General features: G+C 35.9%; 2 protein-coding genes across 2 annotated transcripts; both read left to right on the top strand.

Moving 5' to 3' along the window:
* Nucleotides 1-6196: 6196 nt before the first annotated feature.
* On the top strand, nucleotides 6197-7411 carry LOC149379560 (cytosolic sulfotransferase 15-like). The gene has a single exon (XM_089603353.1). It carries the CDS (start codon nucleotides 6253-6255, stop codon nucleotides 7300-7302), a length of 1050 nt encoding a protein of 349 aa, XP_089459479.1. The 5' UTR covers nucleotides 6197-6252; the 3' UTR covers nucleotides 7303-7411.
* Nucleotides 7412-16171: 8760 nt separating this feature from the next.
* LOC149379561 (desmethyl-deoxy-podophyllotoxin synthase-like) lies at nucleotides 16172-17846 on the top strand. The gene is made up of 2 exons (XM_089603696.1): nucleotides 16172-16970; nucleotides 17207-17846. Exons 1-2 carry the CDS (start codon nucleotides 16284-16286, stop codon nucleotides 17831-17833), a joined length of 1314 nt encoding a protein of 437 aa, XP_089459822.1. The 5' UTR covers nucleotides 16172-16283; the 3' UTR covers nucleotides 17834-17846.
* Nucleotides 17847-19290: the final 1444 nt, after the last annotated feature.

The raw sequence follows: 19290 nt of genomic DNA on the forward strand, positions 1-19290 counted from the left end.
TTAGATAGAGAGGCGCACGGTTTGGGCGAGAGAAAGAAGACGTGCGGTATTTAAAATACCCTAAACTATTAGGTGCGACATTAGGTGCGACATTGTCGCACCCAATATGACTATTAGGTGCGACATGTCGCACCTAATGTGAAATTCCAGAACCAAAAATTTTTGGGGGGAATTTCTGACCGTTTTAAATTTTTTTAACCCATTAGGTGCGACATGTGTCGCACCCAATAGTATCAGGTGCGACAGTTTCATATTGGGTGCGACAATGTCGCACCGGATAGCACTAATCATCAGCGAAATTTTTAGTCACTTGGAGGACTTTTTGGTGCGACACGTCGCACCTAATATGTGCTTACGTGCGACATTTAGGTGCGACATGTCGCACCTAATACCCTTCCGCACCTAATATGTTAATTTGCAGTAGTGAGAAAGAGAGAGAGAGAGCAACAAGATTTTATGAAATTATTACGCAATTATGATTTGATGTCATTGAAAATATATTAATTAAAGTTCAAAAAAGTCAATGCCATATATAACTAGCATTCAAGTCAAGCCTCCTTATAAATCCGATTTTTATCTTTTTAAAATATATTTTAGTAGCAGAAATAAATTCGGTTTAGAATTTTATGAAAATTATCATATATAAAAAAATCGGCTATATTAATTTTTTTTTTAAAACGTTGACTATTTTACAATTTTAATATTTCAAATTGGCTATTTTTTCCTCTCTATATGCTTTTTTAGTAATTTTTAATTGTAATAATAAGTATCGTGCGTTAGTTCAATAAGACTAAATATTTATGATATTACCCCAACATAGTCTTTCTTTTAAGCTGGTAATTACTTTGAACAGATCATGCCGTGCATATTTCATTACCAATGTCTCAAAATCGTTAAATAAACAACTAATTATTAATTACTAATAAACTATCAAATGGTTATTAAACTGAATGATTATATGTCGCTGTATATTGGAGGGCCGGTCGCTGTATATTGGAGGGCCGGTCGCTGTATGTTACGACGCATTTACACTAGATCCAGAGGGGCACGTGCCCCCTCCCAAATTGGTATTTTCTTAATGTTTTTCTTAATTATTTTCAATTAAAAATAGTTTTAAACTGTTACATAATTATGTTATTGCAACAGCTGTCAAATAATCAGTCTCGGATTGGATGGCGAGGAGTTGCCATACTCATCCTACATGTATCTAGTGCGGATCCTGCCTAGCGCTGACGGACGGTTCAATATTCTTCTAGAAATTTCTAAATTTAATCTCTTTTTATGAACTTTATTATTATTATTATTATTATTATTATTATTATTATTATTATTATTCTTTATACTTTCTTTAATAGTCATTTTATATAGATAATCATATTTTAATTTATAAATCCTAATTTATTCTTTTATTAATAGCGTTCTAACATAATTATAAAATATAGCACTAATTTTATATTAAATAATGTTTAAACATGTAATACCATATAGTTTATGTTATACCGTCTTTTTTCTTATGGTAAAAACGACGCCTCAATTGCAAAAACGACGTTGCAATATAAAAGGACAATTTAGTCAAATGCTAAAAATAAGCATGACTAAAACCAAGCGACAAGCGAATTTGAGACAAGCGACAAGCGACAAGCGAATTTGGGACAAGCGACAAGCGAATTTTCAACAAGCGACAAGCGAATTTTCAACAAGCGACAAGAAAATTTTCAACAAGCGACAAGCGAATTTGTAACACGCGACAAGCGAATTTGAGACAAGCGACAAGCGACAAGCGAATTTGAGACAAGCGACAAGCGGCATGTTTTCCCTATAAATAGCTCACTCACGCAAATCAAAATTCAAGTCATTCAAAACTTAGAGAAGTCATTCTCGACTCATAAATTCTCTCTGAACTTGAAAAGTTCTCTCTTAACTTGAAAAACTACGTCTCTCTCACTAGAGAAATATTTCCTCTCTCTACCCTCTAGAGACGAGATGAGACCCCCCACCTCTGCTAATGTTGAGCGTCGGAGCGCATGTCGGGGGAAAACCATCCGCGCCCCCTAGTTCATGTTTCTTGATTCTCAGGTTGAAGAACACGAAGAACGTGAAGAACACGAAGGCCGACTATTGGCGAAGTGACGAGGAGCCAGAAACCACTTTCAGGCAAGGCAAGGACGACGAGAATAGAAGAACTTCACCACACCTAACCTACGTGCGGTCATAGGGTCCGACCCTAGATCGAACCACGGACGGTTCTGAATGCTAATCCAAAAAATGCGATTAACATTTTGGCGCTAGAAGGAGGGGTTCCCGAGAACAATCACGGGCTCTCCACCAACAAACTCTTTTCCTCCGCGAAAAACTTTCAATACGACGAATATTGACCACAAAATTCACCGACAACAAATGGCTAACCACTTAGCCATCTCCGAGGGCGGCGCCCCCCCGACGTGAAGCGTTGCACTCAACACTCGGGCCCGAGCCCGCCAATCTCAAGAGAACAACAACCATCAAGACGAGGCTCACCCCGTGCCCGTTCCTGACGACCGAGACGCACCAATATAGCGAATTGAGACAAGTCTTTTCCAACTTGTCGGCATTGTTGGAAGGATCGGAGGCCGCGGCACTGTCGTTGGAGACATCTTCAATGATCAAGACGAACGAGACGCGCCGGAGTATATCCCATTGGGACCCGAGATACAAGACTCGGAGCAAGGTCCAAACAACGACCCCAACCCTGAAGACGAAGACGATAAAAATATTCCATATCGACGGCGACCGAGACTCCCTGACGGAATACAAAACAAGACCCGAAATGGTTACGACCGAGACGATTCGACCGGGCACAAACAAAGAAACCTTTGACAAAGTCATCGGCTAGACTACTTAATCAAGCCTTGAAAACAAGGTCCACGACAACGACCATTGTAGCTCAACGCCTCATTGGCTCACGACCCTAGTCGCTAAACGCCTCCCTGGAAATTCGAACATACGACCCTGGACAACTAAGGTGGGATCGACCCCGAGTGGCATAATGACTCCGACCCGATATGGCTCGGACTAGTCCTAAGAAGGGCGAAGCCCCGACCTCAAGGGGTACGAGCGAGCCTAGCCTAAAAAGGCACAGACCCTGGCCGTAAGTGGTTGAGTCATCATGCTACTCGGAGTTCATTTCACTAAAACTTCCGGCAGTTCAGAAAATATTCGATCCCAAGAGAGACCGTCACAAAATCTACATTGAGGAGTGCAATGCCCCATACCACTAATGGCTCGAGTTAGTCCCGAGCAAAGCCCGCCTTACGAGGCATGGTCTCCCGAGACCCTGATCTTCCGAGATCGAGCACAGCCACGAAATGGACTTACTCAGCCATAAGAAGTTTGGATCATTGCACTACTCAACATAGGTTTTTCTTGGGTCCCTCAGCCTTACGAGGCCACGTCCCACGGGACTCAATCCTACGGAATCAGCCTTACGAGGCCACGTCTTGCGAGACGCAGCCCCACGGGGTCAACCTTACGAGGCCACGTCCCACATGACTCAATCCTACGGGATCAGCCTTACGAGGCCACGTCTTGCGAGACGCAGCCCCACGGGGTCAGCCTTACGAGGCCACGTCCCACGGGACTTAATCCTACGGGATCAGCCTTACGAGGCCACGTCCCACGGGACTCAATCCTACGGGATCAGCCTTACGAGGCCACGTCTTGCGAGACGCAGCCCCACGGGGTCAGCCTTACGAGGCCACGTCCCACAGGACGCAATCCTACGTGATCAACCCCACGGGGTTAGCCTCACGAGGCCACGTCCCACGTGACTCAATCATACGGGATCAACCCCACTGGGTTAGCCTTACGAGGCCATGTCTCACGGGACTTAAATTTTGCAAAGTCACGTCCCATGAGACGTACCGCTACAAGATACGTATCTAATTCATAAGACCAAACGGTCCAAAAATATCAACGACGAAGCTCTCGGGGAATTCAAATTAAATTTCTCGCACGACAAGTCGCTCAAAAAACTGGGGGGTTAATGTTATACCGTCTTTTTTCTTATGGTAAAAACGACGCCTCAATTGCAAAAACGACGTTGCAATATAAAAGGACAATTTAGTCAAATGCTAAAAATAAGCATGACTAAAACCAAGCGACAAGCGAATTTGGGACAAGCGACAAGCGACAATCGGATTTTCAACAAGCGACAAGCGAATTTGGGACAAGCGACAAGCGAATTTTCAACAAGCGACAAGCGAATTTTCAACAAGCGACAAGCGAATTTTCAACAAGCGACAAGCGAATTTGGGACAAGCGACAAGCAAATTTTCAACAAGCGACAAGCGAATTTGTAACACGCGACAAGCGAATTTGAGACAAGCGACAAGCGACAAGCGAATTTGAGACAAGCGACAAGCGGATTTGCGACAAGCGGCATGTTTTCCCTATAAATGAGCACTCACGCAAATCAAAATTCAAGTCATTCAAAACTCAGAGAAGTCATTCTCGACTCATAAATTCTCTCTGAACTTGAAAAGTTCTCTCTTAACTTGAAAAACTACGCCTCTCTCTCACTAGAGAAATATTTCCTCTCTCTACCCTCTAGAGACGAGATGAGACCCCCCCACCTCTGCTAATGTTGAGCGTCGGAGCGCGCGTCGGGGAAAACCCTCCGCGCCCCCTAATTCCTGTTTCTTGATTATCAGGTTGAAGAACACGAAGAACGTGAAGAACACGAAGGCCGACTATTGTCGAAGTGACGAGGAGCCGGAAACCACTTTCAGACAAGGCAAGGACGACGAGAATAGAAGAACTTCACCACACGTAACCTACGTGCGGTCATAGGGTCCGACCCTAGATCGAACCACGGACGGTTCTGAATGCTAATCCAAAAAACGCGATTAACAGTTTATAGTTTGAACTCAAAAAGCCGTACTTTTTTTCTATAATAAATTTTTTAATTATAAAAATTATTATCGATGATCGTCGTCATTGGAGACTCAATATCCGATGAGGTGTCTCTACCACAACGTCGTTGATGCTAAGGAACCGTCTCAAGACTTGAGTCTAGGATAAAGTTCGAATCCTAATACCGCTCTGCCATTAGAATGACTTGTCGAAGCCAAACAAGCATATCTAAGACAAGATTTAGGAGAAGACGATCAATAGGGGATTTGACTGATCTCCATTTATGTGTACGAGCAAGTAGATGAGCTTTCTTATGAATTTCAAGAACGTCAAACACCACCACGGAGCCCGGATGAAATGCTCTAAGAACGTAAACGATTTTGGTAGATCCGGTGCTACTAATATAACTAACATTATGTATTATGTCTCTGAAAAAATGGGTATATAATTATGAAAATATATATTCAGTATTTAATAATTCCACCATTTTAAAATTATATGTTATATTTGAGTCAATGTTATGTGTGCTTCCGTCTAAATTTAAGTGTTGATAGCGAGGATGCAACTAAATAATATAATATATTTATGCAACAAAAAAAAAAGATGTATACGCATGAAAAAAGGAAAATATTTGGTATTCAAACCTCCATATTACTTCTATAAGAACTAAATAATTATCATAGACGCATTATTTTTTACATTTTCACGATCATGTAGAATATAAAGTGTAATTTGGAAACGAAAGCGTAGTTTCCTTTTAGATATAATAGTTTATTAAACAGATAATACATATAATAAAGAACCATGTGCAGATCTCAAATTTAAATTTATGATTTTAACACTATAAGGGATATATTGCTATTTTAGTGTTTGGATGGATAAGCTCAAATCACGGAATATTATACCACCTAATCCAACTGTAAAATAAATAATCTGAATAAGGAAATCAAATTATATTAAAAAAAAAAAAAGAAGCTATAAAGTAGGAAGTTAAACATAAAAAGGTGACAAATCAAAAGTTTTGAACGTGAAATCCATGAAAAGAAATCCGGTTGGAAAGTGACAACCACGTGTCATTTTTCTAGTCGGCCGGTACACGTCAAAACCAACTAATATGCCAGTATCTAATTCAATAGTACAAAAATAATTACACAATTTCCACGCATATAACTCATGAGTTACATAAGATATATATACACGGAATACTTGCATGCACTTGACTCATCTAGACCTTTTGACGTCACTTGTTACGCAATTGCATGATTTTCGGCGGCTATATATTAATGCAACTCCAAGACTAGCTAGCTTCAAATACAACGCCCACAAAAACAAATAACCTTTAAATATAATTCCATTGCCATTATGGGAATCACCAAATTCGCCAAAGACCCTCCGAACGGTGTTGCCATCACATCAGAAGAAGAGCTCACTCTAACTGATGAGTGCCAAAAAATGTTGGCCTTGCTCCCAAAGGAGAAAGGTTGGAGAACTTCCTATCTATACCAATACCAAGGCTTTTGGTGCCAAGCCGCCGAGATTCAAGCCATTTCCACCTTCCAAAAACACTTTCAAGCCCGTCACGACGACATTGTCTTGGCCACCATACCAAAATCCGGCACCACTTGGCTTAAAGCCTTGACTTTTGCTCTGGTCAACCGAGATATTTTCCCGGTTGACCTAGAATCGCCAAAGACCAAACGTCGCAACCCTTTGCTCTACACCAACCCCCACGATCTCGTCCCTTTCTTTGAGTACAAACTCTATGCCAATAACAAAATCCCCGACTTTTCGAGGGATGACATTGACCTAATTAGCTCGAACAAGCCTAGGCTCTTCGGGACACACATTCCTTACCCTTCACTCGCTGATTCCATCAAGGAGTCTGATTGCCGAGTCGTGTATCTCTGTAGAAACCCTTTGGACACCTTCGTGTCGTCGTGGCATTTCATCGGGTCTATGACGCGCTATTCGCTAGAGGAGGCCTTTGAGATGTGTAGCGACGGGGTCATAGGGTTTGGGCCGTTTTGGGACCACATGTTGGGGTATTGGAAAGAGAGCTTGGAGATGCCCGAGAAGGTGTTGTTCCTGACATATGAAGACCTCAAAGAAGACACTTCTTTCCAGCTCAAGAGGTTGGCCAATTTCTTGGGGTGTCCCTTTTCTTTGGAGGAGGAGAGAGATGGGGTGGTGGAGAAGGTAGTCAAGCTTTGTAGTTTTGAGAATCTAAAGGATTTGGAGGTCAACAAGAAGGGAAAATCTATAAAGAACTTTGAGAATAAGAAGCTCTTCAGAAAAGGAGAGGTGGGAGATTGGGTCAACCATTTAAGCCCTGAAATGGTTGACAAAATGTCAAGAGTTATGGAACAAAAATTGGGCAGTTCTGGTTTGAAGTTCAAAAATAATGTTTTATAATATGTATAACTACTGTGTGATAAGTTTGTGTAAGCCAACTTCGCATGTTACGTACCCAATGTCTAGCTCAATGTTTGTTTTCTTAAATCCATATGGTCATTTTTTTTTTGTTTTCCTTGAAGTGTGCTTACTTAAAGTTGATGTTCAAAATAAATGTAATAAGGCAAAAGAGAACACACAATTTTACATGCAGAACTACACCGTGTTATTCAGTGAAGGTTGTTTCGGGTGGTAAAATAAATCTTTGCAAATTACTCTTTAATTAATTCTCCCAGTATTTTTATTAAGGGTTATTTTTGCTCAACCATATTGGTGTGAGCTACGCCCAAATTTCAATATCTCGTGATTCATATTTTTAATTCAAGTTCTGATTTCGGTGAGCCAAAGACAATAATTTCTTGAAGTTGCATTGTACTTGTGAGTTGTGACCCTCTAATTGATTGTCTTCCATTTGGTGTAAGCTATTATTGTGCAGTGTTGGATTTTGTTGGTACCTGCTTAACTATCTCAGTTTACTTTACTAAAAAAGAAGAAGAAGAAGTTAATATTGATATTTTGTAGGAATACAATAAACATATTAATGTTGCTTGTTAGAATAATCCAAATATATCCCCTCATTTAAAAAAAAACCAAATTATTTACAAGCTTAATAAATAATAACCAGACTGTATTTGTTTATATAAATATAAAGGAAATGAATTATTCAATGCTTAAGATTTCATAATATATCATAGTTTAGTTTAGTTATGAACTTTTAACTGCTACAATTATGAAAAAAGCCACTCTATGAGATATATTTGTATCAATTTTACAAATTCAATTCATATATTTAAGAAGAAATTGTTTTAAATAGCTCAATGGCTACTTTCAAGTAACATTATCTCAATTACAATTCATAATTTCTTTATTCAAATATTAAACATATAACTTAACTCATGTATCTCTTTTACACTAGTTGAATAGCATTAGTTTGAATTCTTCATAAATATTAGATAGTTTAGACTATAATTTTAGAATATGAGGTTTAAATAAGTTATTATACAGCCCATGTCCACAACTCTACCTTTATAGTTTAGAAAGTACTTAGGATTAAAGAACATGTTAGCAAACTTGGGAATCCATTCTTTGTCCTCATTTTTTTTTGTTTTGCTTCTTAATGGCTAGTTATTTTATTTGAGGGCAAAGTAATAAAACCAAAGTAATTGCCTGACCAATTACTTCTTTTTATATATATTATATATATATATATATGTAATTTTTAAATATAAACTCTACTAGACATGGATATCTCACTAATTATAAGCATGACTTTGACAAATATATATAATACTAAATATTATTTTACACTTTATCACTTATTTTTTTAGGATAATCTAGCAACGCAGTCAATTTCAAACATGGTTTTAAGGATGTAGTCAACGTTTGATAAATTTTGTAAGGATGACTTTAACATAAATAAACGGTTAGAAAATATCGAAAATACCCTTATGTAACATAAATCATATAAACCAATTACTAGCTAACATCGCGTATAGAATAAATGGAAATTAACTGAAAGTAACCCAAAAAAACTTGATATCGCAACTAATTGGACTATAAAAAATTAACACTAGTACAAAAAACAGCATTGGATGCGACTTTTTTCGCACCTAAAGGTCGAAAGTCGCACCCATTGATACCTTTAGGTGTGACTTTAGGTGCGACTTTGTCGCACCCGAAAGTTCGCACCTAAAGGTCGTGGGTGCGAGGTCATGACTTTTAGGTGCGAATTTTAGGTGCGGATTTTCGCACCTATATTCGCACCCATAAGTCAGAAAAGATGTTCAAAAAAGTCCGCGGGAAGACCATTAGGTGCGACTGGTCGCACCCAATGGCCTTCGCGCCAAGTCATTGGGTGCGCCAAGTCAATGCATTCATCATCATTAAAAAATGGGGGAAGTTTTGGCCGCCGAAAATTTTAGATCATTTAGGTGCGACTTAGTCGCACCTATCACTTTAGATAAAGTATTGGGTGCGACTAAGTCGCACCCAATAGTGGTACCACACTTTTGGGTGCGACTAGTCGCACCCAACGTCAAAAAATTTCCCAGCGCTTAATTGATTTTTGGGTCCGACTATTCGCACCTGAAAGTCTTATTGGTGCGACTTTTAGGTGCGAATAGTCGCACCCAAAAGTCATCCGCACCGGAAAACTGTTTTTGTAGTAGTGTAAAGAAAATATTATGGAATAAATCAAATTAACATGCATTAAAGCAGCGTTATTTGACTGCGATCAAAACGTTGACTACATGCATTAAAGCAGCGTTATTTGACTGCGATCAAAACGTTGACTACATGTTTATGTTCAGTCGATTTTAATAAAGGTTAATGTAGTAATTTGTTAAATAAATAATAAAGTCACGTCATCATTTGTTGCTACATTTGAAACTTAAATGAAACATTGGTTAGATTGCAATACCAATGTTTAAAGTAGCGTAGTCCGTGTAATTTTCCTATTTTTTAACTAATGATGTGAGATAAATTAATATCTTCCATTTTACCCCTTTGTTATAAGTTTCTTTGTTTTCCGTGTACTACTTGCTAGTAGAGAACAACTTAGGAAGTGTTGTAAATAAGTGGGAGTTGCTCTATTATTGAGTCATAACATTTAATTTAATATTGACTTTGGTGCCCAAAATCACTTATAAATACATGATGTGGGTGAAGTAAATATTTATCCCGATTTTTATCTTATACTCTCAATATCTCTATCACTCTTTCTCTCTAAATCTCTGACATTTAATATTTATTGCTATAGTTGTTTTGTTTTAGTTATTTCTTTGGTTGTTATAACAGTAAGGATATATATATATATATATATATATATATATATATATATATATATATATAGAGAGAGAGAGAGAGAGAGAGAGGACATGGGTCCCAAAGAAACACAAAGTGGGTCGAAAAAAGGTAAGAAAAAACATACAAAAAATTTCACAAATATCTTATTTCTAAAGTAATAAAGAAAAATTGAAATGAAACTATAAGTTATAACCAGTAAAAACAAGTCAAATTTTTTTTTTTTTATAAGTAATAAAAAAATTGTAAAACTGAGATATTTCGGAGAATTGTACTAATTTGTCCCTCCGGACATGTAAACTATAGGTGAATTTCGGAAAATATTGCAAATGGAGATGGTAATATTCCTAGTATATATCACATTTTCAAACCTTTCTCAAATACTTTTTTCTCAGATAAATAAGGCCTTATTCTAAATGAAACTATAAACATGAAAAAGCTAAATAAAACTATAAATATTAAAAAATAAAGAGTAAAGTAATAACGAAAATAAGAAGAAAAATACTGTAAATAAGAAGATATATATGCTAGCAAAAAAAAAAAAAAAAAATGAAGAAAGAATAAGAAGATATATATCTTGTCTTACTCGTCCCAAACGTGTTGCCAATTTTCGGAGAACACATTGGGTTGTCATCGAATACAATTATTTAAAAAAAATAAAAAAAAAATAAAAAATTTGTAAAGTTTGATGAATTGCGCAGAAATGGGACGATATCATGATAACCATATTTCAAACAACGTAATTAGTGTTTTTTTTTTTTTTTTTTTTTTTTTCTTTCTCAAACGCGCACACCCGTGTCTTCTCAACGCATACACACATCCGCACGCACACACTCACTATTTTATGATGAAATGTGATGATATCTTTAATCCATATATGAGAAAATTTAAAGCATTGCCATAGTAAAATATATTATTTCAATGGAATTAATACAACCGTATCCATCAGAAACCATAGTATAATATATCATCTTTATTTCATTTATTCATAAAATCTCTATACATTCTTTTGATTTTGACATGAATAATCACCTCAAACAGTTTCAATCTTTCAAGGAAGATAGATTGATTACAATTTGATGAGCCTCAAACTTTTTTAAGAGATCGATTATGTGCTCTAAATGTTATTGTAAGTTATTATAACATTTACTACTGATTAAATGTAAATAACTCTGTGCTTTTTTTTATTGATTATCGAATGGATTACAGAATTAGAAGAAGAACAACAACAAGCAGCGGAATAGTAGTGGTTAGCTTGAGCGTACTCATTGTGCGCGTAAAGAGAAAAAATAAGTGTAGTTTTTGTGTTAGAAGATGATATTTATAGCATTCGTGGAGTGTTAACAAGCTCCACCATCCGGAGGATACGTCATCGTTGAATCGATCTTTGCCACTCATCTCAGGACATGTGCAATGTTTGCTCCGGAATTAGTGAGGCAGTTGAGCAGAATATGGTTGAACTGTCTTTTGTCTCGAGATTTGGGGGCTCGTTGAGGCGGTATACCACAATGGTCCCGTTTAACATAGCTTTGTTTTTAAAAAAATGCTTTTAGATTTAATTTTTGAAAAAAACTGTTTTTTTTTCAAAAATTGACAAGCTGTTTGGTAAACTGTTTATAAAACAGTTGTTGCTGGTAACAAAGACTGATTTAGCGTTTGGTAAATTAAATATATTATAGTAAAAAGACTAAAATAGACATGTTCTTAATAATTAAATAATAATTATTAATATGCTTATTTATATACATATATATATATATATATATGAATAATATTTTGTACGAGGATATTACAGTAATTTATATAGCAAACTTAAAAACACTTTTTCTAAAAGCTAAGAATTCTAGCTTTTCCATCTCATGTACAAAATCTAAAATCGCTTTGGAAGTTTTTTGTAAAAACAGTTTTGCCAAACACCGGATAAGCAGTTTAGTTTTTTTTCTAAAAACAAAAACAGTGCTTTTTAATATGGACCAAACGCAGCCAATATAAAGGTATGAGATTGACCGATCAGAGCTAGGTAAGGCTGCGCTCGCTGTACTTCAAACAATCCAATTCTTAATTCAAGATGTCGGTCTAGCTCGATCATGCTAAGGGTTTGGGCTAGATATTCCGCTTATTGGTTTAGCCCATCTCGATGAAATCGGGCTAGACCTCGGACAACCTAGTTCAATCATGCTTTGGGCCGCGATAGTTCTTTAAGCCCAAACGTACATTTGTGTGGAAATAGCCTCCAATAACTATTTTTCGTAATTTTTTCAATATTAGCCGCTACATCTTTTATTTTACATAAGTAACCGTTTTGATTTTTGAAATGTCCATTTTGCCCTTCATAAATATTAATCATATTTTAATAACTGTTGACCAGATTTCAATGATTATGAACCAGATTTTCAATAACTGTTAATCAGAATTTAATATACCAATATTTTGAACCAGATTTCAATAAATGTTAACCAGATTTCAATAGCTGTTGATCAAATTTCAATGGTTGTTGATCAAATTCCAATAGCTGTTAACCAGATTTGAAAAACAAGGGTATTTTTGTCCGGAAAAAAGAAAAACGATTATTGACGAAATATTTTGAAAATATGAGTGAGATATGAAAAATGACGCACGTTATATACTAATTATGTAATTTTCCCTACGTTTATTAAGAGTACGAAGTCTTACACCATAAAAAGAAAAAAGAAAACCTACAAATTTAAAAGTTTTAATTTTTTTTAGTTCTTATTATAACTTATATTATTATTATATTTTGCACTGAGATAATGTAGTTATAATAAAGCTAAAGAAGAAATAAGTATATTAAAGAATGAGATTCTGGTGACACAAAACACATACAAAAATATAGTTATGTCTTCGATGAATTTTAAAAAATATAGATAATTAATATTTCCTGAATACTTCGGTCACAGTTGGGTATCTAGCATTTTTTTTTTAGAGTACTGCTGCGATGGTAATTTTGACCGTGAATTAGTAAATAAAATGAACTATCCATGTCAATGAAATTAATGTGTCAAAGTTACAACTCCACGGCTAATTTAGCAAAATAGCCGATTCAAACCTTAGAAATTGCTAAATAACCAAGGTTTTATAAATATTAAGTAAATAGTCAGCAGTATTTAATTACCCGTCCAAGTTTACTAAAATGCCCAAATAATTTTTCCGCCCATTTGCCATTTCCTGATTAATATTAAAAAAAAATACAGGGAAATCATGATTTCCGATAATCGAGGTAATTAAATCACATTCATACCCACTTACCTCCTTTATCTCTCGGTTAAGAAAAAAAAAAGCTAAAAAAAAAACCTCTAGTCTCTTCCCCGACGAAAACCTGTCAAACATCTCCGACGTACGATTTCGGCAACAGCAAATTGATATGCAAATGTAGATGTTCTTGCTATTTTAACCAGTATTTACTAATTTCCGACAAAGATTTACACTAAATGGAAAGATAAATCTGGGTTTTTGGGTTTGATTTTTTGAAAAACATGGATTTTGTGTTATCATCTTCCTCTGAGATAAAGATTCATGTATTGTTAATAGTTGTTAATATTCGTGTATAGCTTATTCATAATCTTAGATTTTTGCCTTAAACCCTAGAAATTTTCAGACGAGATTTGGGAGTTCGGGTTTTAAATAGCTTGATGTGTATATCTTGTTATGATGCCTTCATATCAATAATAGATGTATTGTTCAATGTTTGGTATTGTATTAGGATGTTGTGAATGGCGTTGGAAAGTTGATGATTTTGATGTGTGTGTGTATTTACATATATTTACTGCATAATATTTCAATGACTTGTGTATATTTACTAGTGGACAAGTTATACATGACTTGTGGTCTAATTAAAAGGAAAAATGTGTGCATGTAGATGTCATTGACTTAGGTGTGATGTTGTTGAAAAAGAATATGATGTCTATATATTTAGATGTTATTGTTTCTTGTTAAAATGTGTATTTACTGCCGAAAATGTCAATTAAAAAGTTGTGACGAATATATTTCCATGTATTTACTGCTGAATATGTCAAGTTATGAATTTTTTTTATATCTAATGAAATTGGAATATTAACACGTATTTACTGCAAACAGAGTTAATATGGCTCAACCACGATGGCGATAACAAAAATATCTGCCGTCAGAAATAAGGCGCTCACAATAACGTCGTCTACCGAAAACTGTTTGTAAATCATTTTGATTACATTTTGTATTTACACCAAGTGACAATGAATTATGGTTTTCCTGCCATTGACGTTCAAAAAACTTAACTGCAACATAACAGTGACAGTAAATGTACGTAAATATAATAGTAATTTTATGTAAACTAGAGCGAAAATAGCCTAAAATTTCAAAAAAAAAAAAAAAAAAAAAAAAAAAAAACCACCTGATTCATTCAGAGAAAACCTAGACATCTTGTGGATCGGTGATATTTTCATACATTTGAATAATTTATGAGCGTTTGACAATATAACGTCTGAAGATCAAACTAAAAAGTAAAGAAATAATCAAAACAATAAATAAGGAATAAAAATCAAATATATAAGGAAACAAAATAACAATGCACAACCATGTTAATTCAGTTGCTACATATAAGGAAATAATTAAACAACTTAATCGTGTTCACACATAAATTCGGTCAGTTCAAATTTAAAGTTTCGGAAAGCCTAAAAAAATTCAAATTTCAAATATTTTCATAATTCAAAACTCTAAAAGGACAGATTTCGGAATTGAAAAAACATTTAATTGAGTCACGTCATCCGAGAGGCTATTTACTTATTAATATATACAAAATCTTGGCTATTTAGCAAATCTCAACGTTTGAGTTGGCTATTTTGTTAATTTTTTGTATAGTTAATTATCTATATGATTAGTAAAATAATTTATACCAGAATCGGATTTGATCATGATTAGTATCAACTCAACTCAGACTTAAGCTCGTTGTCAGTGATTGTTGCACGTTTTTCGTGGAGATTTCCATATAAGAAAGTAAATTGACATCAACTAAAATGTGGGCAGATTAATATCAATTTGCTGAAATCGTTAAAATATAACAAGAAAATAAATAAATTCTTACGAATAATAAATTATATGTTAAACTAATTTGGTATATATCAGCTATGCCGCTATGCCTTAGCCAGATGGAAAATCGATTCACTAATAATATGTCAAACGAAATATATGTTGTTAAATTACTAGGTTTTTAATTAATTAAAGCGTCAATCATGTGTGCTTTGTAATAACAAACAAATTTATTTCGTTAAAACATTAAAAAAAAAAATGTTCTTCAATTGTAGGTAATGCCTGCTATTAAAGGCTATGGAGTAGAACAAATTATGAAAGAGTTAAATTAATATCAAATTTCAAGTAGAACCCTTATCTCTACAGACCCAAACGAGAAGCTTTCTTCAACTTAAAAAAAAAAAAAAAAAAAAAAAAAAAAAAACAGTATTCCTTCCGAGAAAACTTTTAAAACGGTTGGTTTGCAGAGAGACCAAGGATGAGTGAGAGGTAGCTATAAGCAAAACCCTAATTGATATTTTAGAACCCTACCTACCTGAGATTTAAAAAAAAATGATAGTTCAAAACCCGTAGTTCTGAAACTTTACAGCATTAAGTTCTAGTCCCTAAAACGATAATTCACTGCATTTACTATTTCAAATATGTCGCCACACATGTTTCAAAGCTATACGTAATAAAAATTATCATTTCATTATACATGTCTCTCATTATACATGTAACATGTCGTTTTCCCCCATAATGAGAACGTATGAAATATCACCCATTCATTACTTCTTCCCTATGCCAATTTTTATGAACAATATTTATGGACAGGTATTATTTCCTTCTATATATTCAGAAACCTTCACAAGTAAATTATCTCACCATTCACTCATTCTCTACCAAATCATCTCTCTATGCCTTCAAATATGACCATGGAGCTTCAATTTGATTCCTTGATTATAATCCCCACAACAATTTTGACCATCATAGTCCTCACTTTGATTTTCACAAATAGATCATTCAAAAAACTTCCTCCGGGCCCATGGAAGCTCCCGATCATAGGAAACTTGCATAACTTGATCGGCCCACTTCCACACCATACTCTTCGAGAGCTGTCGCAAAAGTACGGCCCTCTCATGCACCTACAAATGGGCCAAATCTCGGCGGTCGTGGTTTCATCGCCGAGCATCGCAAAAGAAGTCTTGAAAACTCACGACCTCTCTTTTGCACAAAGGCCTCAACTTCTCGCTGGAAAATACGCGGCCTACGATGATTTGAGCATTGCCTTTGCGCCGTACGGAGAGTATTGGAAGCAAATGAAAAAGGTGTGTGTTCTCGAGTTGCTAAGCCCTGCTAGGGTTTCATCTTTCGCTCATATCCGAGAAGAAGAGGTTTCAAACTTCGTCGAATCCATTCGCTCGTCACAGTCTCTGGTCAATCTCTCCGAGCTCCTTTTAACCTTGATGAGCATTATGACCTCTAGAGCCGCGTTTGGCGAAAAAATTAAGTTCGACGATGGGTTCGATTTGATAACGGGTATAGAGGAAGGATCAGAAATGGCCACAGGTTTCAATTTGGCCGATTTGTTCCCTTCGTTCAAGTTTTTGGAATCCGTCGGCAATATGAGAGCTAAACTCGAGAAGATCCACGAGAAGGTGGACAAGATTCTCCAAGCCCTTGTTGATAATCGAATCGAAAAAATGATAAAAGAAGATGACGACAAGATAGAGAAGGAAGATCTCATTCATATCCTTCTTAAGATTAAACAAAGTGGTTCTCTGAATATTCCAATCACACTTGAGCACGTAAAAGCAGTAATCTTTGTAAGTATCAATATCATCTTGTCGTCCCTTCATTTTTCTTATCATTTATCATCAAGATTTTCTTCGTTAATAATATTCTAATAAGTTTAACACTTCTTTAACCTAAACCTCATATTGATTTATTATAATATCAATGACCTAATAACTTTGCATTTCAAATATTTTTAAATAAAATAAGGGACGTAAATTTTCCCGTAGTGAACATAAAAATAACTTTTGAAAATGAATTCTTTTAGGATATGTTCATTGCGGGAACGGATACATCCGCAAAAACCGCGGAGTGGGCTATGGCGGAAATGATGAAACACCCGGCGGTAATGAAGAAGGCCCAAGAAGAAGTGCGCCGAGTTTCAAAAGGGAAAAGGAAAATCGAAGAACATGACATTCAAAAAATGACCTATCTAAAGTGCGTCCTCAAAGAGAGCCTAAGGCTTCACCCTCCGGCCCCTTTGATGATCCCGAGAGAATGTAGAGAGGTGTGTGAAATCAACGGCTATGAAATCCCATTGAGGACCAAAGTCATAATCAACGCTTGGGGGATGGCGAGGGATCCGAGCTATTGGGAAAACCCGGAGAGTTTTTGGCCGGAGAGGTTTGTCGACAGCTCGGTCGATTACAAAGGAAGCCACTTTGAGTTCATACCTTTCGGGGCCGGAAGGAGGGTTTGTCCCGGGATGCTTTTTGGGATGGTCGCTGCCGAGCTTGTCCTGGCTCAAATGTTGTACCACTTTGATTGGGAACTTCCCAATGGGATGAAGCCCGAGGATTTCGACATGACCGAGCAGTTTGGGGCTAGTGTTGGAAGAAAAATGAGCTTGTGTTTGAGAGCTATCCCTTTCAAGCAACTTATTGAAGAGTTATAGAAAAAAGAAAAGGTGGGGAAGAAAAAAAAACGAACGTATGTGTTATATATCTATCTATCTTTATGAAATTTAATTTTTTTTTTTCCCCTTCTGGTTTCGTGTCACACTCTAAATAATGATGTAACGTACGTCTTGTATGTCGATATTTCATGTAGCGGGTTTCGTCTTTGTTTATGTCATACCTATATCAATATTCAAGAGTGACTATAATAAACGGGTATGGACCTGGCATGTTTCCCAATTTAAATATAGACATTTTATCTTTATTATGCATTTACACTTCAAATTTACTTTTATAATACAAAATTGAAAAATTAGGTAAGAACTTCCATTTTAAACAAAAATACCATTGATCAAACGAAATACTTTCTCTCTCTCTCTCTCTCTCTCTCTCTCTCTCTCTCTCTCTCTCTCTCTCTTAATGATCATCGCTAACCTTTGCAACTAAATGCATGGCAAATTGGATTACAGATTTTGAAAACTTGGGATTGTCATAACGGAAATAGATGAAAAAGTAGTGTTTTCTTTCTTGGAAACGGAAAAATAAAAAGGAAGGACCAGTGTTATGCAAGGAGTCGGGTGATTTAATTCAAATTATTACGTTTAGGCCTTCAATATGGCCTTCAAATTATTAAGTAGTTTTAATTTTATGTATTAATTTCTTCAGTTTATTTGGGTTGTGAAAGGTCTCAAGATATAACATAAATCTTAGTGACTTGTTTTGTATTTGAAAGATGTTGATGAATACAAAAAATTGAAACTTGAGAGTTTTCTCCAAATTTGAGCGTCGTGAGGAGCTCCGAGTTGATGCCAGAAAGTTGTATTCGTGCGCGAATCAACGGTGATTGGATGCCCTGAGTCTAGAATTCGTGCGCTAATCAATAGACGAAGGAAGGTTCTTAGATCAAGTATTCGTCTGCGAATCAACGATCAAGTTCGACTATTCATTAACGTATTTCCTTTTATTTCGGTTCTTAGATTGGTTTTCAATCTTTATATTCTCTGTTGCATCAGTTGGTATCAGAGCCGAAGACGATCGTGAATCATGCCATCCTTCACCGGCCACGTCGACATTATCCCACTACCACATGTGTTTGAAATTGATGGCAAAGAAGAAGAATTTTTTTTTTTTGGGCCATTGGGTACATGGAGTAGTCTAGTATTCGATGAAAGCGACGAGGAAGTAAAGACCAGCACAAATCAACTCTGGTGAGCAATGAAACTTATGAAGCCCCGAAGGATTTTGTTGATGTACTTTTTACCTTGGAGGTCGAATTTCGTTACAAAGAGTTCCCCAATAAGATTATCCTACATCCACATCACTTGAAGATGCATCGAATTCGAGGACAAATTCTGTCAAACGCGGGGAGAATGATGCATAGTAAACTGGATTACAGATTTTGAAAACTTGGGATTATCGTAACGAAAATGGACGAAAAAGTAGTGTTTTTTTTTAT

Source organism: Urtica dioica, chromosome 12 (assembly GCF_054948205.1).
Source record: "Urtica dioica subsp. dioica isolate 48M chromosome 12, U.dioica_male_clone48M_v1_H2, whole genome shotgun sequence".
Classification (NCBI taxonomy): domain Eukaryota; kingdom Viridiplantae; phylum Streptophyta; class Magnoliopsida; order Rosales; family Urticaceae; genus Urtica; species Urtica dioica.